This window comes from Agelaius phoeniceus, chromosome 2 (assembly GCF_051311805.1).
Source record: "Agelaius phoeniceus isolate bAgePho1 chromosome 2, bAgePho1.hap1, whole genome shotgun sequence".
NCBI lineage: Eukaryota > Metazoa > Chordata > Aves > Passeriformes > Icteridae > Agelaius > Agelaius phoeniceus.
The window spans coordinates 52,435,244-52,461,102 of NC_135266.1; the positions used below are offsets into that span (position 1 = coordinate 52,435,244).

The 25,859-nt window shown below is 34.9% G+C and overlaps 1 protein-coding gene across 6 annotated transcripts in view; it reads left to right on the forward strand.

Moving 5' to 3' along the window:
- DACH1 (dachshund family transcription factor 1) overlaps window positions 1-25,859 on the forward strand; it is a 352,148-nt gene that overhangs the window by 220,513 nt on the left and 105,776 nt on the right. For 3 of the 6 annotated variants that reach the window (XM_077173622.1, XM_077173620.1, XM_077173621.1), the window contains exons 4-5: window positions 13,111-13,266; window positions 13,805-13,977. In XM_077173622.1, coding sequence (XP_077029737.1) covers window positions 13,111-13,266; window positions 13,805-13,977 — 329 coding nt within the window. The remainder of the gene's footprint in view (window positions 1-13,110; window positions 13,267-13,804; window positions 13,978-25,859) is intronic. The other 3 variants (XM_077173623.1, XM_077173626.1, XM_077173625.1) reach the window with 1 other exon arrangement.

Genomic DNA, 25,859 nt, shown 5'->3' on the forward strand with positions numbered 1-25,859 from the left:
TTGTCCCAGTATGATTTAATTCTTTGAGGCTCAGCATTTGTTTATGCAAACCTGCAGTATTTAGTGGCATCAGCAAACTTTGTTTCATTAATATTTAGCCAAAGCAATTGTGTGCACAGAATCCTAGACCCATTCAAGGAAACATATTTTGAAACAGGATATTGAAAATAAAGTCCATAGGACAACAAAAGTCAGCTTACATGCTGATGTCAGCATTTGTGTGTGGTGATAAAGCCAAGCTCTTTCCATGATAAAGATAAATTCATATCCAAATCTTTAATAAAAAAACAAAACTGATGTTAGCTATTCCCATTAAAGTCAGAAGCGTCTTTGTAACACTTCCCAGAGACTCAATTGTTAGGAACAAAAGTTATGTCCTGTTAAGAAAAAAAATTAATCACTCAAGTTATTACATAGGGTGTACTGTGTATTCCGGGTTCAAGCTTTATACTGAAGCCTTTGAAGAGGCTGCCCATACTTACCAAATGTTGTAATTGATACAGAATCACTGCTATACAACAGCTGCAATAACAAGGTGCTGCTGCCTTTACTTTAATCTACCTCTCTTTCTGCCAGTTTATTATGTTTTGAATTTATTCTTTTGTAGATCTGTGAGCTATCTTTCTTATGGAAATTAATCTTTTTAAAAGATTTGTACTCTCATTTTCAAACACTAATACATTCATTCAAGTATCCCATTATTCAGAACCAGCTGGCTTTTTATCTAGTGATATTTACTTCAAAAAGCCAAGTTAAATGGTATCATAGATTAATTCTCAGGGCACAGGAAAGCTTTTTTACAGAAAAAGAGATTTGGTAATTACTTAGAATATCGCAATAAAATCACAGAACATGTCAAAAATGCGTTATATAATCTGTCATAATACGAAGCTTCAAAAAAAGTTAATTCACTGAATTGAATCTAATATGTAGCATCAGTATATGATTTTTAAGTGAAACATTAAGTAAGGATAAAACTTTGCTGTGATTTATAATAAGCTATGTAATGATTTTTAGTTATGTATTTTTTCTTTAGAGAAAGCACTGAAACTTCAAAAAGGGCATTATCCACTGAAATTTCTTACATAAATCAAACTGGAAATAAGACACATTTTACAATTCAATTTAAGATCCCACAGAGACAATAATGTTGCAAGCTGTGCATTTTGCAGAGTAATATAGTAATGTCTAGTTTGCATTTTTGAAAAACCAAATTAATCACACTGTATTGAATATGTTGAAGCAAACCTAAAATTCATCTATTATTAAAAAACTTGTGCAACAAACACAAACTATATTTTATACATAAAGGACAAACTCATTTATTCATTAGGTTAAAACACTTGGAGTTTGCATTTTGTAGCTACTAAAGAAGTGACATTTGCTATCTGTTCTCTTTTTTAAATTTTTCAAAGCATTGTGTTCAGACTAATCTGCTTGAAAAATTGTACTAATACTTTAACACAGTGTCAATCCTGAAGACTGTGTAGAAATCCCTGTGGAAACTAAGGGTAGTCTGGATATTTAAATTTTCTTTTCTTGTGAATCATTTTACAGAACAAATATTCAGTTATCATATATCTCATATTTAAGTAACACATTTTATCCCTTGAAAGATTAAACACAAAATAATAAACTTTTTAGCCGGTTTTTAGCATTTGGACATTCTTTGAGCTAACATGCCTAAGCACTACTTTGAATTAGGACTTGTATCTTTGCATTCAGCTGTGCTCAGACTGGTACATCAAAGCAACCAGAATGAAATTTTGGCCTTTATCAAGTGTCACTGACTTCAATGGAAACAGGATTGTGGGCTTAATCTTTTAAAGGGAAACATCTTTTAAAATTATTTGTAGATGTTTTCCTGTTTTAGAATATAACTGTGGAATTATGTGTTCTATATCTTGTGGGGCATATAAATTCTGCATGCAGAATTTGTATGCCAAGTGTCAGGTGCTTCTACTTGTAATTCTGTTTCTAGGAACACAGCTCTAACTTCTTATGGCCTCTAGGCCAAATTTGAATTCTAGGATTTGATTCCTGGCATAATTGTTATCTGTTAGCAATTTGTCTGTGGATTCATGTCTTGATGATTTAAGAATGAGAAATGCAGCTTTTAATTTTTTTGTTGGAAATTTTTATTCCCTGTACACTAGAGAGATTGTTTGGAAAAACAAAGACTTCTGAAAAAGTGTTCACTTGCATTTTAAAGAAAAAAAAATCTTAATTCAGAATAAAAAACTTATATGGAATTTGAAAAAAGAGTTTGCATAATTTTTCCTGAGCATTTGAAAAACTTTAGGCCCTTGTCCAATATTTTAGTTCAAGGTCTAAGCCTAAATAGTTTTTAATACAAAATTAACATGTTTGTTTGTTTGTTTTTGTTTCTTTGTTTTAGTTAAGCTGCATTAAAACCATTGCTAGATCCAGTAGTAGAAAAATTTCAAGCAATTTTCAGGTTCTTGGCCACCATAGTGGAATCCAGACCTCCAGCTGAGGTGTATTTGTTTTGGGAAATTTAGGATGAGTGGTAACCTACAAATAGCTGATACAACCCCCCTAAGCATGGCAAGGGGGTGGAACTACATAATCTTTAAGGCTTCTTCCAACCCAAATCATTCAGTGATTTTTTCATTCTATGCTGAGCTGATCCATGTGAATTGCTAATGTATCATCTTGTTTGCAGGGCTTAAGCCTGAGGGACTTAACACACAGAAACATCTTTATCCATTGGGTGTGCAGAGGACTGAACACAGGTTGCTGAGAAGGCATCTAGCCCACCTTGTTATTACATAATAGCCATCAGTTATACACTGCTCAAAACTTGTTCAGAGAGCATGAGACTTGGGAGCAGAGGTCACCTTTCTCAAAACTGTACCCACAGTTCTGACCTGGAGAACATTGTCACTAATTGAGTCAAGGCAGGGTGAAGAAAAAGTACTTTTTGGCTACCTATTGTCTCTCCTGTCATGTAACTCCCCTCATCTCTGATCAGATGAGTTATTGATCACGAAGAAAGATTGAAGGAGCTAGAAAACATAGTAAGATGAGTGTTTACGTCTTTCTCTGACCATTGAAGGAGTGCAACATTCTGATTTTTACTAAATGAGATCTGGATGTAAATACCTTGCTAGGAAATTTGTCTAAGACACAGTTAAAGATATTGTTTAAAGTACACTTAAAACGTGTGTGCATTCTTCACAAATCAGTTTGATATAAGATACAGGAATGACTACGATGAATAAGATTCATGTGAACTTGGTAAAGTTCAGAGTACTAAATCTTGGTATAATAGCTTAGGTGAACTTCCTTGTCCTAGAACTCTTAAAGAAAAAAAAGATGCAACTGTAAAGCCATTATTGAATAAATTATATACATGCTATCATTTAATGAAAATAGACAATTTTTTGTCAAACACTGGCCTGACGCCTTTGTCTCTTCCACATTAGGTGAAAATTTTTGCTGGTTATAGGTAACAGTGATCTTCTGAAGTAAATAAATATTTTGTGTTAAATAACTTTAAGATAGTGATTTATTTAATTTTAAAAATGAAACAAATCCACCAAAATTAATTAGAAAGTAATAACACCCTTCCTCCCTTCCCCCAGTCACAAAAGTCCAAGGAAATATTTGAGAAATTTGCTGTTTAAGATATATCACTTTCACATTCCTACCTTCTTAATCCAATTTCATACTTTTAGCTGCCTTTGTGTGTAGATTTTACCTTTGATCATTTTTGTAAGGCTTCAGTCAGACAAACCAGCAGCAGTTCTGAGTAGAGTAGGGTATCAGTACATAAATAGAGAATGGTGATAGACTAAATCTCACAGAGAAAATTATCCTTTTTGCGTAAACACAACCAATTGTGAGAAGCAATTAAAATAAATATGCAATTATGTGTAGATCTTTCTCACTGAGGGAAATTCCTTGTAACCTGTTGTCTGTGTATATGTATTTGTTTCTTCCAGTATTCTCATACTATGAGCCCTTTGGGGCCAGGATTGTCTGCCTGCTCTAATTGTCTCATATTATTACTACTACTGTTATTGCTAGTCATACTAGTTGTACCTTTTCCATTGTCATCCTGAGAAAATGATAAATCAAGTGCAGAAGCAGTTTCAGCAGTCCTGAAACAAGACTCAGGATCCATAAACTCTTAGGTAAGATTTCCTCCTTTAAGTAATGAAATGGTCATCTGTCTTGGGACATGGTACTATAGGAAAAAACCTAAAGGCTTAAGTGTACTGCAGCACAATAAAGTGCTGAGTAACAGCTGAGATGTAATAATGATTCTCACTCCATGCCGAACACACGATAACGTACGAGTTATTCTTGATTGAAGGAAGCACATTGTGATTTTGTTTCCTAGGCTGGACATACTAGATTTTGAGCTGATGGATGAATATGCTCCATTTACAAATTCAAGCATGTGAAAAGAAGATATTTTTAGTAAAATTCTAATTCACAATTTGTTGTACCATTTATACATTTACACATTTTTGTTTGTGTGTGTGGCATAAAGGTAGAGATGTGCACACAGATACGTACACGTGTATTCAAATAACATTGAAGTATTGAAGTTGTGCACCTAAAAGCTAGAAAAAGGTATTTTCTAATGATAATAATAGTAATAATAGTCATCATCATCACTGGATTTCTTTGAGACCTGGGCCTATTACATGATGCAAATTTACATAAGGAATATATCAGACTGAAAAATTAGGGACTCTATCAGAGTGGTCATGAGAAGCTAAATCAAAGCTGTGCAGGCAACTCAAAAGTAAGACAATTCCTCAAGAAGCTTTGAGTTAGCACCTGCTTCCCAAAGGAGGGTGAAATGGCTCTGTGACCCTCAGAGCCTGTGTGACCTTCTGGCTTTTTTGCAGCAGTTTTCTAGTGTGGAAGAGACACAGCATCAATTTGGAAACCTCTGTGTCCAGCCCCATGCTGCTCATCAAGCCAATATCTGGGCAAACACAAGTCTCCTTTTCCCTGAATGGGAAGCACAGCCATGTGCTCTGGAGAGTGCCTGAGACTTGCTGCAGCTGGTAGGGTTTCGTGCAGCCAACTTGCGTTTGTTTTCCCAGAGAGCATAGGGATGTAATTGTTATGAGACCTTGCGATCAACTTTACTTAAGACTAGATATTAATCTGTTGATTAATAAGGACTGATTTTTGATAATTTAGCCTTTCTTCCTAAGAAAATGACTAAAAAAAAATCCAGTGAGTAAAAATCTGAAAAATGACGTTCAAGAAGGCATTCTTTGCGCAACCTTTTACACCCAATGTACTGTTACGAGTTTGTGCAGCATTTGTGCTGGAAATCGAAATATTCCTCTTCAGTTCAGCAATTTTCTAAAGAAGTCATCAATAAACTTGATTCGCTGTAATATGTCAACCTCCCTGCTTTGCATTTTCATCCCTGGTGCATCTTCTTTGGAATAGATTCAACATGATTTTACCAAGGCCTTCTCACTTTTGATTTTGCTTTCAATTTTAATTTTTGCTTTCAAGCCCAATATATCTTGCGTCTCTTATTTTTTCATATTGAAAAATTGAAAAAATAAAAGATAAAATGCACAGCTGAAACAGATGGGGCAAAGTGTGGACTAGCTAACAATTATGTCTATCTACTAGAAGACATTAGGAAGCTTGGCATTCTCACTTTTTGCATTTTGTCTATGCAATTAATTTTTGCACTTCAGTGTATTTACTGAGGATTTTCTAGTATTTGTTTTTCTTTAGTTTATAGTTTATACAGGACTGCCAGCTGTACTTAGATGTCCTGAAAATCTGCAGGAGTTTTCTTCTTGAGTTAAAGAGGCAGTAATTAGGTTATTATTTTTCTAAACTTTTTGAGAATTTTTGTTAAAGAGAAAGAAAAGGGGGATGACAAGTTACTGAATACAAACATGGTATAATGCTTTGGTTTACTTTTCTTGTTTCTGAGCACTGCTAATATAGAATTAGAGGCTGTAAAACTCAGACTAGAGGTAATAAGGATCAAAAAGCAGGGTCCACACAAACTGAGATATTGCCTGTATCAGACCAGTGTAAATACTGATCACAAAATCCCATCAAAATCCATATTTTCAGGAAAGATTAGTCACTTACTCATAGGCATGAATCACTCAGAACCTTAAACTTGTGTCTTTCACCTTGGACAAGTTTCTGGACCTGTCTGTTATAGTTTCCACTGTACTAAAAAGGAAGCCCATCATTCTGTTATACTGATTATATAGACCAACAAATTGAATGAGGATAGCTTCTTTCTTTATAAACTGAAGTAACAGGATTTTACACTAAAAAAACTTAAACCCATATTTTTCAGAAAATGTTCTAAACATGTTCCTATAGACAGGAACTCAGCCAGGCATATTCACTCTTACCTGTTTCTTAAGCATTCAGAAAATATTAATATCCACAATTACATGCAATGACTACATATAGTAATATATTAATTATCTATTGAACAGGCAATTTTTTGTACAAAAGCACATACCACTGTAATCCAGATGTTTGCAAAATGCTTTGTGATTCTCGTTGTGTTGAGAAAGAAGGACAATGTAGTTTTTCGTGGTTTTTGGTTGACTTCTGATGGCACATTAGTCTTTATATTTTAAAAACTATGCCTTAAGGGACTAGCTGTAGTTCCAGCTCTCTGGTCTGAAGTTAACTTATTTAACCAGGTGTACCTGACAGGAAAATGGGGTCCAGTTTTTATTGTTCTGAACACAGTGAATACAACACATCTGACTTTTTGTATCTTGATGATGTCACACATTTATTTTTGCATATCTAAATTCGCACTGTTATCTTTTAAGATCATATAGCCATAAAATAAACTGGTTTTTATCTATGAAATTAGCTCAAGTTAGGTATTAGTAAGAGGAGACAAATGGAAAATCTATTTTTAGGTAAATGTCACACAGCCTGTAACTGAGTTGCTGAGCTTTCAGTTGTCTTGGACAGTTTCATTATTCATTAAATTGAATTTTAAAAAGCTTTTCCTGTGTTAATCTTTTTTGGTGAAATAATGAAAGATTAGTATAAAATATCTATATTCTATGAGATTCATTGTAACTGTAAAAAAATTCTTTCACTTATTAATTTATATAAATTCAGTATTTCCTGATTAATGATTAAACCTATACTCTGGTATTCAGCATTTAGAATTCAATCTTATTTCCTGGAATTAACAATTTCTACTACAGTTTTTATTATCAGAACATAAATATGGGAAAAGTAAAGTGGGTAAAAATTTGGCTTGTGGTGCAAAGTGCAGTTGTAATTTCTTTGCCATTGCTACAAAACAAGCATGCAATAAAATTAGAACATTGAATGAAGCAGTCTACATGATTGAGGCTACTAACTGTTTTTCAGATTACTACTTTTGTCAGCAAAGAATAAACAGTATGTAATTCCAAAGGTTCTTTTGGCTTTTCCTTTATATATTTCTGTAGGAAAATGTTTATCAAAGGATAGGGGTTTTTCGTGTGTGTGTGGTTTTTTCTTTAATTTGCTACTGCACCTGTATATAATCTGTCATGATAATAGCAGAACTACAAATACCAGACCCATCAGCCTACTATTTTAGAGAAAATTATGAACACTTTTAATTAGGAGCCCACATTGCTCATAGCCTATTTAAGAGCATAAGCATGATTTTATAACCAAAAACTCCCAAAACAATGCAAAACTTTGTGAGGGGGTAAAAAAGAAAAGAAAAATCATTATGTAAAGCCAAATACAAAGGGTTACAGAGAAGACTTGGGAAATTATTTTTCCATGTTGTAGTACTTTCTCTCCTGATCACTTTGTGCTCCCAGAAGAGGTAGAAATGCAAGTATCAAAAATATTAGACAGATACTGTTTACAAATGGCAAAGTTTTTTTTTTCCCTTTAATGATGTAACAGTAACATAGAGACCTCATAAAAATGCCTTTGTCTGGAGGCATGTGTCTTTTATACAGTCGCACAGCACTTGTGTATTGCAGAAAAATTGTACATCTGATTTTAGAAAACTGAATTCTATAGAAATCAAATCACAAATTTATAACAATTCAAAGACTAAAGCAGCAGCACTTGATTTGGGCAGTTTACAAAATGGTTTCCTCACTGTCAGGAGGCTAAGATTACCAATTTTTAGCACACTGATTATGCATATTTTCCAGTGAACATAAATAGCCCGGATCGTGAATAGTCCACTTCAGAAAAATGAGCCAACACAGCTGATACCGATGCTTTGTTTGGTAATTGTTGCTGAGATACAAATTGTTTCAGCAAACACAGAAGATAACAGAAAGATTATGAGACTAAAAGGATCAGTAGCACACCAAAAAAAAAAAAGCTGGTTTGAGTTGTTAGTGGGAAGTCAGACTCTTTTGTGTTTTTGCTATGTGATTCTGCTTGTGTATATAATGATACCTGAAACTATTCCTGAGCCAGTGCTGGGGTTCACTTGCCTAAAGACATGCTTGAATTATTCTATATAATTCCATAAAATATCAAGTTTTCCACATGAAAGGAAGGGGAAGACCCAAGGGCCTGACGGATAGCCTAATTTTAATTTCGAAAAACCACCTGTAATCAAAAAAGTTTGGCTTGGTTGCCTAGGCATAGATATATGCTACTGCCTGAGATACCCTCAAGCATCCTGCCTGATCTACACCTCCAGATAGCCTTGGGGTCTCCTGCAGGTGCTGTGTGGTACTCACCAACCCTACAAGACATGATTCAAATTCAATTTTGGCCATCTCAGGAGTTGTGTGTTCAGGCCCTTGAACTGAGTCTGGGAGAAGGGTCACTGTAGTCTTTGGAAGCACCAGATGCAGATTCAGCTGACCAAAGATAGGCCTGTCTCCCACAGAGTGAGCTCAGCAGCTCTCCAGAACCTTTTGGCTGGATCCCTGTTGACTATCACAGGAACTAAACTGTTCAGCTCACATTGTGGAAACAGAAATTTAAACAAACTGCATCCTAATGGGGTCAGAATGAAAAAAGGAAAAGGAGTCTGCAAATAAGAGGAATGATTATAAAAACAAACCTGGTACATTTAGATCAGCGTTTGTTTGTGAGGCTGACATTGTACACTAGTTTTCTGCTTCATTTTCTTTTTCTTGGCTGCATTACCTTCTAGTCCAGAATTGTTTCAATTTATTATTACCATCCTTAGCTACCTAATTGTGCTACTAATGAATACAAATAATCCAGGCATCAGGCTTTTACAGACCCACTTCAGTGTACAAATAATGGTTTGTTGTGTAACTGCTGATTATGGGAGAAGGTAACTCACATTATGGAAAATACGTGCTGAAATATTGGTGACGAGGAAAGCAATGGATTCTGTACTATGCCTTTTAAATGGTGAAAAAGTATTGTCATACTTGTTCCATCGAGTTGTCCATCATGAGAAAATGTGGGATCATCTGAGCCTGGTTTTTAAGCACGTGTACTTACATTTGGAAACTTCATTTCAATTTTTTGAGTGCCTGTATTAGCACTATCACGTATGAAATATGTAGTTGGCTACCAAATTGCCTATTCAAGTACATATATATGGGGTTTGAGCACTCAACATTAAGCATTTGCATTTCAAAATTGGATCCCTTGTGCTTGAAAGCCTTGAAAATGGTACTCTATGGTCAGCCTAGTGCAGCGTCAATTGAAATGCTGTTTGAATGCAATGTAGAGCTTCCAATTGCTGCTTCAGAAAGTGTTATGCTGAATCTGGAACACTTTGCATAATTTAATTAATTATGCCACTAAAAACTGATTTTCTCTCAATTTAAAGCAAACAGCTTTTATGAGGGTGAACTGCAGCACCCAGGGATATCAGGTGTCCAAGCTTTTAATCCTATTACAAAGACTTGACAACCACTGATGGAAACTGGAAAAACATAAGCCTCCAGCAGGGCAACAAGTGAAGAGGAAGAAGGCAACAGATTTTTAATACTCTTTGAAACCACTGTATGCATTAAATCAAAACCAAATGTAAAAGGTGACAGAACTGGTAGCCTGCACTTTGTTGTGCAGACAGTGAATAGTGTCTAAAGAATAACACTTGCTTTGCTTTGACATTAATGAAAATAACTGTTTCCTCTAAGAGGAAAATTGTTCTGTTTAACTAGCATAAGAAAAATGCAGTGAATGGACAAGACTTTTTGTATCTGTGTCTGTTCACTTAAAGTGTTCAGGAACTCGACAGTCAGAAGTTTGAAAGGGGTTTCTAATGTTATGTATTGAATTCTATGGAGTCTATAAATCATTTTCCATATAAGCAGATCTTAACAGATGATTTCAGAGTACAAGTATTAAGGACACTGTCACTAACTGCTAGCCTTGATACTGTGGCTCTCTGAAACTTGTCTTCTCTCTTCCAAATTATTATTGGGTTCAATATCACGCTAAAACAGCAGACACTGTAATTTTGAGGCAGAAAAGCTACTGATTTAGAAAAGCTCTAATTTCTGAGCCACACAAGCAGAGCCATAATTGGCAAACTATAACTGACCTCGCAAAATTCTGTGACCAGGTTAGGAAGGGTCACAGAAGAATTGACTCCATCCCCCTGTCAAACATCAGGATAAAATTAACTGCACTGTAGATCTTGCTGATAAAAATAATGAAAATATCTCATTACTGGCAATTCAGCAGCTGTATAAAATGCAAACATCTTCCTTATAATGCTAACAAATATTCATATAATTACTAATATATATTTATGTATTATTTGTATTCATTTATATAAAAGAGATGTTACACCTGGCTCAAAGGGGAAACAGGAATTAGTAGGGCTCATTGAAAGAGATTTAACCTAGATTTAATGGGGGAAAATCAAGCTCATTAGAGATGTCTGGAAAAGGCACAGTAGTGTTTGAAGGACAGTGTTTTAGCAAGGTACTTTGCTCTACCATCTCGCTGGAGGTGGAGGATGGAGAGCCATGTGGTGGCAAAGACTGCAAAGTGGTTTATTGATGTGTTAGAAATTGCAGAAGAAACTAAGAATAGTCATGTAGGAATTACTTGTCTCCCCCAAAAAGGTGGTGGGATCAATAGGCCAGCTGAAATGCTTCTAGAGCAATGCCCACAGCATGGCCACCAAACAGGAAGAGCTGAAACCCATTGTGCAGCAGGAAAACTGTGGCAGAGTTGCCAGCACAGAGACATGGTGGGATGACTTCCACAAGAGAGTGCTGCAATGGATTGCTATAAACTCTTCAGAAGGGATAAGCAAAACAGGAGGGTGGGGTAGGCCTGGATGTTAAGGAGCAAAATATGTACACTGCAGTGGTAAAAAGCAGAAAATTAGAGAATGTGAAATTAAAAGGAAAATAAATATTTTTCCAGATAAGATTTAGCTGCTTTACTATGTATTTAAATGTGTTAAGGCTTTTTGAGAGAATCTTAGTTCTCAAAATATAAGAAAGTATGTTCACTTGTCAGAGGTCATGAGATTTGAATAAGGATTTACCATCTCAAGTGTGTTCACTGCATAAAGGTTATGAAAATTTCTTGTAAAATAATAAAAGTATCTAATATAATTGATTCTTTTCACTGTTTCATAAAATTGCTTTGTTTCATTGCAGGAGACTTTGGACTGAATTTTCATTACCTACTTCTGAACAATTTACACTGGGATTGAGACAGTATTGAGCTAATGAGTTAGAATTTATATTGAGCCTTAACTGTCTTCCTGAAGTAACTAGGGAAAGAAAATCATGGCAATAATGGAGTATTTTTCATTATAAACTATGTTGTACAGCTTTTACAATCAGGTTTTTAATAGATCTAGAGAAATTAAATTGGAATTCTACCAACTTCTGTTCTTTTGTCATCCAATGAAAACGATGTTAAAATATGTCAAAACTAATAGGCTTATCCCCTCTCTACTGAAGTAAGAAGGAGGTGGTGCCGTTCCTGTTGTTTTTCAGGCTCTGCTGTTCATTAAAGAGTAGGATATATGTAGCAAAACATTCAGAAAGATGTACTTTGCTATAATCCATAATGCTAAATAGAAACTGAGCATAGATCGAATACATCTTGACTTATGTCTTCCTAAAGTCCCTATCAAGACATGCTCCCATGAAAAGAGTAGACATTTTCAAAGTCAGGAGGTTGAAATTGTGCTCTACATAAAAAAGGAAGCAATCATATATTGCTGATGGGTATATTAATACTGCTGAGAATGCATGCATATATCCATATTTATTAATAGATTCAAACATTGTTTATTGATTGTGTATGGTAAATAAACTCATACAGTGAGTGTATAGATTACTGTGTATGCATAAACATATATACACTCAATCTCAGGATTATAAGTAAGTACACACCAAGAATAACACAGTTTGTCAGGTTGGAAGATCTTAACCTTTTCATTGCACAGAAATAGACAAATTTATAATGAGATATTAATTATTATTGTCCTTTATACAGACTGTATCGTATTGTCCTTTAATTGTATCTTATTTAATTCTATGGTTACTTTTTATGAGGAAGTCTGCAATAGTGAAAAAGGGTGTTTCTCAAAGAAATGAATTATTTCTCATCTCAATACTTGTTTGTCCCCATTCTTCTTTGCTGTTAGTCTGTTCCACTACCAGAAGACTGAAGAATCAATGTAATCCCTAACATTTATATTAATAGTATGAAATAAAAATTTAATATACAAAATAGAATCATCAGCTGAGCATATATGCATGCATGTTGGTGCCCTCAATAAATTAATTTTTTAATTACTCCAAAGAATGTTTATTTATTCACAAATACAGGACACGATATAACGGTAGTTTAAATTTTAATTGACATAACAGGCCATATTTTTGTTAGACATTTTGCAGGCAAAAATATTCTCTCACATATTAAAAAATGCCATATATATATTTATTTTCTAAGTGCTAACTCTTAATTTAAAAATATTCTTTTTTTCAGAGGGTGGGAAAAAGTCCCAACCCTAAATTCCTTCCCCCAACCCACTTATTAAAAAGAAAATAAAAAAAAAAATTTCCACCTGCAAAAAAGGTTAGAATGTTGGCCTTGCTTCCAAATTCAGAAATTGAAAATTTGGAGTCTTCATTCATCCAAATAATATATATTCATTCCCCACAGGCAGCAGTGATGGTTCTTGGGATAAAGAAAAACTTCAGTCTCCCCCCACCCAAGGATCACAGGCCTCTGTTAACCACCCCAACTTGCCTGGACAGCATAATGTTCCAGTTAGCCATCCTCTCAACCCTCTTCAACAGAACCACCTTCTGCCAAATGGTACGGGTTGACATCTTTCAGCACTAACATCAGCAGTTTTCTAGTTCCTGTCTCTTTTTTTTGGTGTTTATAAATAGGCAATGAAAAAATCAAGGATGTGCGGAATTCTGGACTACTTCCCTTAGAGTATTAAGCAGGGGAAGTGGAGACAGTAAAGAACAAATACGTATGCAATAAAATTGATACTTAAAATAACTGCTAACTTGTGCATCAGTGGCATAATGAAGCACTACTAAGGCACCTTACAGCAGATATCAAAAACTATAATAAATAGCCATGGCTTAGCAATGATATCATACATTACACAGATATAAACAAACTAAGAGGTCTAATAGCCTCTCCTTGTGGCTAGAAACTCTCCATGGTTGCTAGTGATTCACCCCTGCATCTCTCAGAGGAGAACTGACATAGAGCTGCTTTTTCCTGCAATGTGAACCATCTTGTCACCTGTCACTTGAATGCTGTCCATCAGGAGAAAAAGAAGACAGTGCTTAAGAAAAGATGCATAAACCTATTTCCCTGTTTTTCCCCCCAACAGGGTTGGAACTTCCTTTTATGATGATGCCCCACCCGCTGATTCCCGTGAGCCTACCTCCAGCCTCTGTCACGATGGCAATGAGCCAGATGAACCACCTCAGCACCATCGCCAACATGGCAGCAGCAGCACAAGTGCAGAGCCCTCCCTCCAGAGTGGAGACATCTGTTATCAAGGTAACTCTAGAACAGACCAAAATGAACCCAAACCAAACCAAAAGGCACCAAATCGTAGCCCGCTCGCAGCCAGCATAAATATTATAAAGGTGTATTGTGTAGGTGTCAAATGTTCTAAGGTAAGTCATGAAGTGAGTAAATACAAGAAAACTAGGTGTGATGACTGAGAGCACAACAGGATACCAGTGGCCACTGTTAGCAACTCAGTTTCCCTCCTTCTCTCTAAATCAGTATTAAAGCAATGCTCAAATTGAAGCATCTTCATACACAGCTTTGTCTTTTTCTTGTATCTCATAGTCTGTACTCTAATGTTTCTTGAGATATCATGGAAAAAATTACTCTTAAATTAGAAGAGATTGTTCTTCCAATTTTTAAACCTAAGCATTTGAACTGAAATGCTCTAAGTTATTTGAAAAAGGCTGAAAGTTTGATACTTTACCTGTGCAGAAACTAAATTTGCCAAATCCCAAAACAAATTAGAATGAAGTAGCGCAGAACAGTCCCAGTAATCTGCAGGCTGGAAGTGTAGTATTATAGGGATATCTCAAAAATATCTGATATCTGAACTTGTCTACCTGTTTTAGGTTTTGTTTGGGGCCTTTAATTAAATTAATCTGGTTATAGAGGCATTTACTAGAGGCATGGAATTTTTTCTTCTTTTTACTGAAGGTGATCTGTTTTCATTTTAAAGCATTTCATTTTAAAAGACACTTCCCTGTTAGCATTAGGTAATTATGACTTGATCTTTATTTAGATATCTACATTTTGCCTCTTATCCTTCTTTAGGTCTAACAAATGAGAAAGAGAAAGTACACAAACTTTTGTTCTTTTATCTAATGTATCTTAGAAATAGCCACGCAAAAGCAAGTTTATGTAGTTTTTCAGAGCTATATTGGAAATCGATCCATTCATGCAATTTCTTTGACAAAAATTAGGTAAACTTAGAATCTCTCGGACCTTCAAATCAGGAGTTACAAAAGTTCTGAAGTTCATAATGATTTAAGTAGAGTGAAGAGGTCTGACTTTATTAAGACATTCAACATACTGGTGCACCTTTCTTCTTTAACCTAAAAAGCACAGAACCGCAAAGAACTGTTCAGTTAAAAGTCAACAAATCTATGTTTTTATTGATCTAGAAAAATATGATCTGATGGCCTAATTTAGTCACCTATACCTCTAAATCTAGGATCTCCTTTGGAGGCCTTCAGTGGCATCCCTTTCTCACCTTTGTTGACATGAGGAGTTAAGATACTGGTTTGAAAAGAATTACTTATTTAGGTAGTATGCCAACAAGGCTAGATCCTGCCCTGGTTTCCATCTTGCCCCTGTGTTGGGGATATAAGCACTCTGCTGCTAACTAACTGATTGCATGATGATTTTTGCAACTCTATTTTCCTATTTTTACTTGATTGGTATTTAGTAAGAGTTATATGATACTAATATTTTCTGGAAAACACATGGTGCTTTATTTCATTCTAAATTTATTTTCTTAATTGGAACTGTGGCCACCAGTCCTACTGGGGATCTAAAAAATGAAGATTGAGATGGAGCACATGTTAAATGACACCTGACATATTAATTACTGTGCCAACAAAACTTTATTTTCACTGTTTTCATGATATTTTCCCTCCTTTCATTTTCTATGAGCTATTTTATTTCATATGTAAGAGTATAAAATTTGACCTTCATGAGCATTGGTAACCTTCTGTTTCTAAACTTTAACAAGCTGACTTCTATCTTGTAAAGGTAGTTTACAAGTTAGTTGTAGCTATTAAAGCTGCTTAAGTTACCATGGCCTACATTTAAATATGTCTGTGGGAGCATATTGCAGTGTGACCACTATCTTTGTCTCCAGTTACCAGTCAGGTACATTTGAGTACAACATATCTCATAGGCCATGTAAAAATGGTTTCCTTTTGTGGAAAGCAGGGCCTGCTCTGTTGACAGATCTAACCCCATTATGGGAACATTGCTGGACCCAGGAAACACTTAAATGAGAAGTACTTTTGGCTCATGTGATCTAAACTTGTCTAGTAGGTTTAAAACTATTGGACTCTGAAAGGGACATACTGTCACCATATAATTTTGTGTATTATTGTAACTGTAGGCAGTCCCATACCAGAAAATTTTCCTTATCCTGGGGGTTGTTTAATTCTTAACAAGTCCATTTTTGTAACTCTGTTTCCTTTAGCAGTGATAGATTCCTTATAATCTAGGTGAAGACCTTCAAAGTACCTAGCAATTTAGGCTCTCTGAAACATTCCAACAACGTGTTATAACTGGAAAATCATAATTTCTTTCCAAAAGTTTGCTTATTTGAGCATTTGTTTGTATTAATAATCTACAGTATGTATCAATGTCATTTTTGAAAATTCAGCTCTCATATCCATACTAATTAAATATTCATTGTAGCTGCCAACTTTTGCATAACTCCTGGCATAACATCCTGTGCAAGTTATTTGACAAACCAGGTTTCATGTTCCCATCTGGTTTGCACATAACTGTAATATAAAAATATGTGGATTTCAATGAAATGTTTTTAAATGACCAAATTAACCTAAGTTCTCTTTAGAAAAATGTGCACATACGAGGATGTGCACAAAATACAGATTTCTTCTGAACTTTGCACTATAAGTTAAGGATTTTAGGTCTTTTATGTAGAACATCACATTACCTAAGCACTGTCATGACTTCTTCAGTCAAGGCCTGTAAGTTATTGCTCACAATTAATTTCTACTACAGGTGAATCCATAAACACAAGTTTTTACTTGTCCCTCAAAACTCACTTCTAAATGTAAGATCTTGCTGCACATAGTTATTTCAGCAGTACCATAAGGGTTAAGGAACTTACTGTTTCCTACTCATTCCTTCAGCCCCATTGTGGTACAACGTATGTCTAGATTTATATCCTCTGTTATTATCTATTGCAGAGGGATATGGTCATGTGGATAGAGGTAGCACAGATAAGTAATTATGTTCCTATTTTTTAATACTGAACAGGATTGAAACATAAACCCCACAAACTTAAAAGCATGAGGTCATTATTAGGTGATTTTCTTCCCATGGGGATGGACATAATGTCACTGGCAATTTACCTGTTCTTCTCTAGGCATAGTCAGAGGCTGTGATTTTAATGTCCACTGAGTTATATGCACCGAGTAGTTGAGCAGGCAACTGTAATCAGCATACTTCTTGAACCTTGTGCTGGCAGTGTAATGTTTATGAATAATAACTTATACTACAATCAAAATAAATATCTTCAAGAATAAATGTAAGTGAGAAGGTCAAACCTCCTTTTTCTTTATTTTTACAGGAATGGATAAATAGTGCAGTTGCTCTCTTTCATGAAACTGTTTGTTATTAGAATTATAGCTTCCAGTTTTTTTATTGCAATTATTTTCAGACATCTTGGCTTTGTTTTCACTATGGTTTTACTCATTTTTAACCCTAATTTTACTGAAGTATTTTCTCCTTAGTGTCAATGTTTCCACAAATTGAAAAGTTTTTGAATTACTCATCTCAGAGTTTGTAGTTGTAACCTGAAACAACAGCATAGATTTGAAATTAGAGTATAGCATGTTTGCCAGTGTAAAGTCTGCTTGAAAGTTAGAAGGCCTGTGAGAAATTTTGACTCTGAAAAGTAAATCAATAGTAACCATATCTAATTAAGTAACAAAGAACAAAATTAAGTCTTAGAAAATCAAAGTCTTCAGATTATGAACAACCAGGTTCATTGGATAGAAGGATTGCCTTTGTGAACAGTGCCACCATAGATGGCTTGCTGACCTTTCCCTCCAATTCACTGACTTCACAGCTAGCGCTGTTATCTTTAAACTCACAAAGCTTCAAATGCCTTTCTATTACTGGGCAATATTTCATTTCTTCATGATAAGATGTTGGAATAAAGCTGAGATCATGTACTAACTAAACATTTTATCCTGCTGCATTCAGGAGATGAGACAAAGACAAAATTACCAGGGAAGCCTTACAAAGCAACACCTTAGATTTGGCAGTGAACTCTGAGCCCTAAAATCTTCAGAATTATATTTCAGAAGAGTGTTGTGCCCTTTCGAACATGAGACGAGCATTAGATGTCTTTTTGTAATGGAATGTTTAGATATATGAGTTGGATGAACAAGAGGAGAGCAACAACAAGCAGGGACAGCAGATTGTGACAACAATGAATTGCAGTGAGTGTGACAGCTGTGACCTGGGGATGCTTTAGACATGAAGTGGCTTTCATCACCTGCCCATGGTTTCAAAGGCTCAGCTTGTTAGCAGTTTCACTACATCAATTTTTTTTTCACTCAGCAGAAAGATATATGAAAATATAAAGGACATGCCTTATAATAATAGCAACTTGAAATTACATTGTAAACGTTAGAACAGAGCAGCAGCATGCCGGAATCAAAAATTGCTATTTATCTATATGTTACTAATACTTATAGAACGAATTAAGAATAAAACAGAAGAAACCAATATGTCCAGCTGAAAAAGTGAAGAAACCACTGGCACTGTAGTTTTCCACTATGTAATGGATATATCAGACTAAATTTTTCTAATTTCCTCACATCTATCATAGCACTGGTTGTGTTACACTATTTTTTACCTTTTTTTAAATCTATCTACATATAGATAAATATATTCCTGTGATCCAATAGCAGAAATTTACTGTTAACTTATTTAACAAAAGTAGCTGCTGACAAATTTTATTTTTTAGAATAACTCTGTTTATAGGACTATTCTGACATAAAATTTAATTTTGGAATTCATTCACTTTTTCATTTTTCATTGGCAATATGTGTGTTCCTGTTGATGTAATTTAATGTTCCTGTCTTTTTTGCCTATAATAGAAGGTCAGTTGGTCAGAGCCTGGTGCTAATTACACCCAGGTCATGGATTCAATCCCCATATGGGCCATTCACTCAAGACCTGGACTTGATGGTCCTTCTGGGACCCTTGCAGCTCAGACTCATGTGTTTCTGTGGGTTTTTTTTCCCAAAAAGTCCAAATAATAGCCAAAGAGAAGAAATACATCTCTGCCATACAGAAATGGATAAACAGAGGACATTTTAATGTCTCATGTCAGACTGGTGGTGAGCAAGTCCAGAGAGCATACCTGAAAGGAAACAGGCTCTAAGAGGAAAAAGAGCAAGTTCACTTTGCTGATCTGAATCTTGAATCCTGTGTTGAAGGCAAAAGTTTTCTATGGACGCTTCTGTGTCTTACAGGAAAAGCATTGTGCAGGCAGTGAGAGCATTCCTGTGAAGCTGGATATGCTGTACACCTTTTACAGATGGGGAATGAGAACAAATTTGATTGTGTTCCAAACTGGCAGAAAAACCCTTTTTGTATGCCTAACCTGAAAAACACCTGACTTTTCAGATAACCTACTATTTTTAGAGACATTAGTGCATAGTGCATTCAAAATAGAAATTTTAACATTACCTTAAAGTGCTTTCCTTGAGTGTATAAAAGTGCAAGAGGGAAGCTACTTTAATTTCCTCTTTATCTGATATGTGAAGTATGATCAAGTTTTCTTCTTTATGTAATGAGAAATTTGATTTAGAGCATTTAAATAATAAAATGTAATTTTATTACAATAAATATTTTAGAATAAAAATAGGACTATCAGCTCCTAAGACAACTGCTTTTACATGTTAAGAAAGCAAACACAAAAATTAGAATATACTAATGAATTTTTAAGTATAATGTAATTCAAATAACACTTAATTTTATCGTAGCTGCAGAAAATATGATATCTAATTTGTAGGAACTTGAACATAACAGAGAAGAAAATCTCTGCGTTAGAATAACTTGTGTATATGCACACTTCTTTTTTTTTTTTCATTTAGAATGAGTAGATCTTAGGTCAAAGTATAGTTGACCTTCTTGATTATGGCTTAACTATCTTTATATTAGAGGACACGATGTTCCACCTCATTAATTAGTTCTATCTATATGATTAATATTATTTGTTTTAGCTTTTAATGCACTTTTTATATAATGACCTTAGAGGATGCTAACTAAATATGGCAGGCTGTAACTTGGAATCATGGGTTTTGTTTTTTTTAATAATAGAGGATCCTATGGTTCTTTTATCATGCATGTTTCTGAGGTGCAGTTTGAAGCTAATAGCAGCCATATGCTCATATGAATTAACTCGTGGCATGTAAAATATGTATCTACACATGACACATAGAAAGTAGTACAAACTTTATGTTAGGAAATTTGCATGTTCTCGTGTGTAACAGGGAGCTATGTATGTAGTGTGAGATTGACTTGATGCAAAATGACCATGGGGCCAGGTACAAGGGATGAGATTGATATTGCTGACTTCTAGACAATAATACATGTGTGGTTTGGATTTACTTTGAAGGGTGAATTCCGAGTGATGCTTCTTAAGCTTACTTTGCAAGTAAGGCTAGGTTTTCAGAAGAGGAGAAAAAAACCTTAAAAAAATCAAAAAGTGTGTCCAGCTTGCCAATAAGGAGTTACTAATTTGATTGGAACAGAGTTTCTTGCATGTCTATATATTTGCATATTGCATGGAGTTTTTTTGTATACCTTAGAAGGATATTTTGTTGTTAGAAGAAATTTTCATTGTGAAGGTAAAACCAAGCTCTTTCTTCTATTGATAGGGATCAACTTTGTTTGCTTGCTTGTTTTTGTAATCTCTGTAATGGCCCTATCCATTGACACCCACTTCCTGACTAGGTCATTGTGCTTTATGTACTGCCATGATTTCCAAGGATTAGATCTTTTGTTGGGGAAGTACTGTTAAAGGATTACTTGGAAGTCTCCTATTTGGCTTTTTGTCAGTTAACTTCTGCTGTAATAATACATGTGAAAAACGGGACACTAAAAATCAAGCCAATTCAGTTTTATTTTCAGTTGATCTCTTTCTTCATTTTATGCTTCCAGTTGTCAGTATTCTTGTGATGGGAACAGCAAAGTAGGTACAATGAAAAATTGCAGAAGTAAAAAATATAATAGAAATCAACTTCAGTTGGTCCAAAAGATAAATAAGTTCAAGGTATTCACAGAGAGAGAAAACATGTGATGTAAACATCATGGATTCTCTTCTTCGTAAGACATCTGAGATTTAAAATAATAGTGCAGTTAATGACAATACAAAATATTAGAACTCCTGAATTTTGATTGGGATTAGAAGTGGATCTGTAAGAACAAGATGAGAAGGATGTCATGTGCATCAGTGTGAAGTTAGCGAGATCTTTGGCAGGCCAGATAGTATGCAGATAAGGAAATAAAAATGAAATTTTTTAGCATTCAGTCAGTTTGATAACACTCATCTAGAAGTGACTGAGGAAGTTAGGAAATAACTAACTATTAGTCCATTTAATTTTGCACTTCCTGAGTCTAAATATTCATTTAGAGCACCATAGTGTCTTGACTAAAATGGAATGAAAAAGTAAAACTGTAAAAATGTTCTTTTTGCAGAAAATACAAAAGATACTCAAGTAACTAATTTCTTACACTTATTCAGCTAAAGCAATGTCAAATTAAATGTGACATTTTACAAGAAAGTTATTCCTGGAATACATCTCACACAAGTTCAAAATAAGTCAGTCAGGAGCTGAAGAAAGAAATCTGTGTTTTGATCACTTTTAAAAGCAATTTTTATAACTCTACCACCAAAAAGGCTTGGAAGACAGGTGTCTTCCCACAAAGGTTGGAAATAATATAAACTATTCCTTGTTACAACCCACCCCAAAAGGTGAGGGTAACGCAGGTTCTTATTGATAGATTCCTTGGGGCAAAACCACACTAAATGTCGTATGAAATGACACAAATCCATGTTCTTAAATACTTTAAAGGAGGGTTTGGAGGGTTTATTTTAGAACAGTTTGGTTGCAATGGGGGAGCACACGTGTAGCCATTTAGGTTATTATTATATGTAGTAATATAGCAATATAAAAACATGAAAATAACACTTTAAAAAAATGGAAAGGATTAGAAAGATATCACCACCCATGGACCTCACAACAAGACTTGACTTTTGCAATTTCAATATCTGTTGGCTGAAGTGTTTGTGGCTGTCTTGATCTGTCAGGAATAGGAAAAGCTCACAAAACACCAAAGTTCCACGGTTATATATGCTTAGGTTTGGGTGGGAATGCCCAGGTTCCTCTCCTGAGGTAGGGAGTTTGACAGTGAATGGTGTAAGGCTGTGGATCACAGGACACTTCAGGAGCCTTTCATGATCCATGACACCTCTGGGGATGCCACAGCTGCCTCTCCTGTCAGCACAATTGAGTCAATTATGGCCCATCAGAAGGGGTGAAGTCTTTCAGACTATGTGTGAATGTCCCACTACTTTCCCAGAGGAGAGTTTTCATGCCTGAGCCATTATGAAAAGGGCATAGACATGATAAAAGCACTAGCCCACTGGCATATTGACAGGATTTGCATCTTACCAGCCTCCTTCCTCATCTTTTTCAACACCCAGCTGTAGCCTTCAGTGGTGAGTGTGTGCTGTGCCAGGTGGGCCACTGTTTGGGTCTTTAACCAGTCAGTCTCTCACACTCCTGATAAAAAGATGATGCTGATGCTGAGTATTATTATCACGACTATGTAAAACAGTTTGTGACATTTATACTTTCCCTAGCATGCAGTTAGCCTGTCCAGGGACACTGTGGTTGCCCCATACCTGGCAGTGTTCAAGGCCAGGCTGAATGGGGCTCTGAGCAACCTCCTCTAGTGGACAGTGTTCCTGCCTGACAGGTGGGTTGAAACTAGATGGCCTTTAAACATCTCTTCCAACCTAAACAATTCCAAAAGTTACTTAACTATGAAAAGTATGACCTTGAAAATAAGTTACTTTATTCTTGCACTTCAGTGACTTAAAGCACAAACATTCTTAAAGAAGTTTGTTCAATACTGAAGAGGAGCAAGACAACTGAATAGTTAAAAATTTATATACCTTTAGAGCAAGACTTAATTGTGTGTCTAGAGCTCATTCCATGACTTAAATTAAAGGATAACTAAACCCAAGAGATTAGTCTTATGGCAAAGTAAACTAGAACATAGTAAAAGGCCAAGACTAAATACCTGTAGGAGAGAAATAGCCAGGTGAAGACTGTGCATGCAAATCTGGTTTGGTTATTGCAAGAACATTTATTCAAAGTTTGTCGGAAATGGTCAACAATTTTGTTATTAAGGAACAAGAATGGCAAAGAATAAAGAATATTTGTGTGAAAACTGAGGTGGTGACAACCTAGAAGAGACCACTTACTTTTCTGTCCTCTTAGGAGCAGAAGGATTATTCCTACATCTAGTACCTGAAATGTCTTCAATAGTGATACAGGAGCTAAACTTCATCAGCTTTGTGTTTTGATATATTTTGAGGAAGGCTTTTTGTAATGAAGCAGTTTTCAAAGAGTGAAAACATGCTGCTGAAGCAGAAATAAAATAGGCAAAAAAATAAATTAATATTTTGTAACTAACTTTGTGACCTCATATATGGACAAAGATGTGATATAGGGATGAAAGTATTTCTGGCCTTCTGAATAACATTACTGACATATTAAGATAATTATTCTTTAAAAAGTTACTTAAAAATAACTTTCAGAATAAGATTTTGCAGTATTTGCCTATTTGAGAAATTTAGAAAAAAATTTGATAAATACATAAAAACTCTCCTGTTTTACTTAAAGAGACCAGGACAGTGTGATTTTGTGAATGTTTTGTAGCATTCTGGAACAAAACTGGGGTGATTTCAATTCTAGAGATAACCTCCGTCTCGTGTTAAAATCTCTGATACTGAAATCTTTTACCTGTTTTCTTACAGCATAAAATAAAATACCCAGTGTCACAGGAACAAGCCTGTTATTTATGAAATGGACTTGATATTGAGGGAGTGTAGCTTGTCACTGGAATAAGAGTACAAGAAAGGGTGTTAGAGCTCCCTAGAGTGAAAATTTCTTTGTGGTAGGAACATTTTTGGAGGAGGTAAATGCCAGATTCTTAAATGCTTAGAATTCATGATTTGGATCAAGTTGTGAAGGGCACCCCAAGATAAGGAATGCTTCAAATTTGGCCCCTGAGAGTTTGTTGTCCACTGCTTAGTAAAGCCTCTGATACCTAACTGAGAGTCTTAACAATCCTGAAACGTTGGTGAACCAGATGCTAAATTCCTGCGTATTACCTAAATTGTTAACACTACTTTTTACCAGTGACTATCTGTAGAAAGAAATAGGGAAGCAAAAAATGGAGGAAAAAAGTAGTGAGAGAGGGTTATACACCAGATTCTCCAGAAATATCTGCCTCTGTGAGTAGGCAAGTTTTAGGAAAAATATTGGGCAGTGGATAGAATCCTAGGTGATATCTGTTGCTAGGATTTTAAGTCAGTAAGTTCTATTTCTTTGCTGTTTCTTGTAAAGTAATTTGTGCTAAAGTGGCATGCTTTAGAAGTGGCAAAGTAGCTCTGATCTGCATTTTCAAAAAATTTTAAATGGAGTCTAAAGTTAATATTTTGCCACAAACCAAATTAATCTTTTCTACACAAAATCTCTGTTAAGGAAGACATATTGATATTCCAGCACTGTTAGTTTATTACTATGACTTTTTTACAACTACAGAGTATTTCAATTTATTATTAGTAGCATTGCCATTTATTATTTCAGTGAATTTGTTAAACACAAAAAATTGCTATAGACTAGATTGCTGATTGTGGAACTATGAAGCAAGGATATAAAACAATAGTTAAGGTACTAAATTGGTTTATTTTGCATTTCTGTGTAGTTCAATTCCATGTTTTATTGGAATTAAAGGGTATTTTACAAATGAATTGATAAAGCCAAGATATATAGTTTTCTCATGGATTTTGTCTATATCATATTATATGAGAATAAAACTCATTATCTGTTTTGTTTGTACAGTAATTATATTTCGTTGTCCTGTGCATTCCTTTTGCTCGCTCCATCTCATAATACGTGCTGTAAAAGCACACATAAATAAATAGGATAAACAAATTAAGCTGTTTAAATAAATTAATTTACTCTGCAGCTCTGTATTCAAATCTTATGTGCTCACTGGATTTCATTTTAATGAAACCCTTCTAAGAACAATACATTGTATGCCAAACAGTGAAATTATATTTTAAATGAATGATTAAATATACCGTGTTCTAATTTATATCAAATCTGTACACTGTGCATGCTTAAATCCTCCTAAATCTAAAGAAATAAATCTTCTACATTCTGAAAACATCTGCATTATAATCCTCCTCTTGAATACCCAGTTCATGGGCATATAAACACAATCAAAGTCATAATAAGCCTAGAGCTATGATGCAGTTAAGCTATCCTCATCAAGGTTTTTGACTTAAAAACCTAAGACTGTTAAAGTGGAATCCACTTAGATGTCTTGCAACATTGCTCTAAAAAATCTCCTCCCACTCCATCAGTATGCTCATTGAATCCCTTTGCAATCAGAATCTCAAGTTCAGCAGATATTTTTTTTTGAAACTTACCTTGAGCAAATCTATTGATTACTCTAGTTCAGGATGTTGCAAAATTTCTTGGGCATGCATTCAGAGAAATAAATATTTATCTAGTGACTGTGCATAATAAAATAATGACTGGTCAAAAAGAACTTTTCTGTGTGAGGAATGTACTGCTTTTTTCAAGAAAATACATTTGCAACAGCAAGAGGTTTTTTTGTGTTATTAAACATGTACTAATTGTATTATTTCATTACCAAAAGCTTTTAGTGAGTTGAATGTGTGCAGTTGTTTGTTGATTGGTGGTTTGGGCTCATTGTTTTTCTCATTATAAGTCAAGTTTTCAGTTATCAAAAGGAGAAAAACAAGCAAAAAAAAGTATAATATAGTATATATATAATATATATATATATAATAT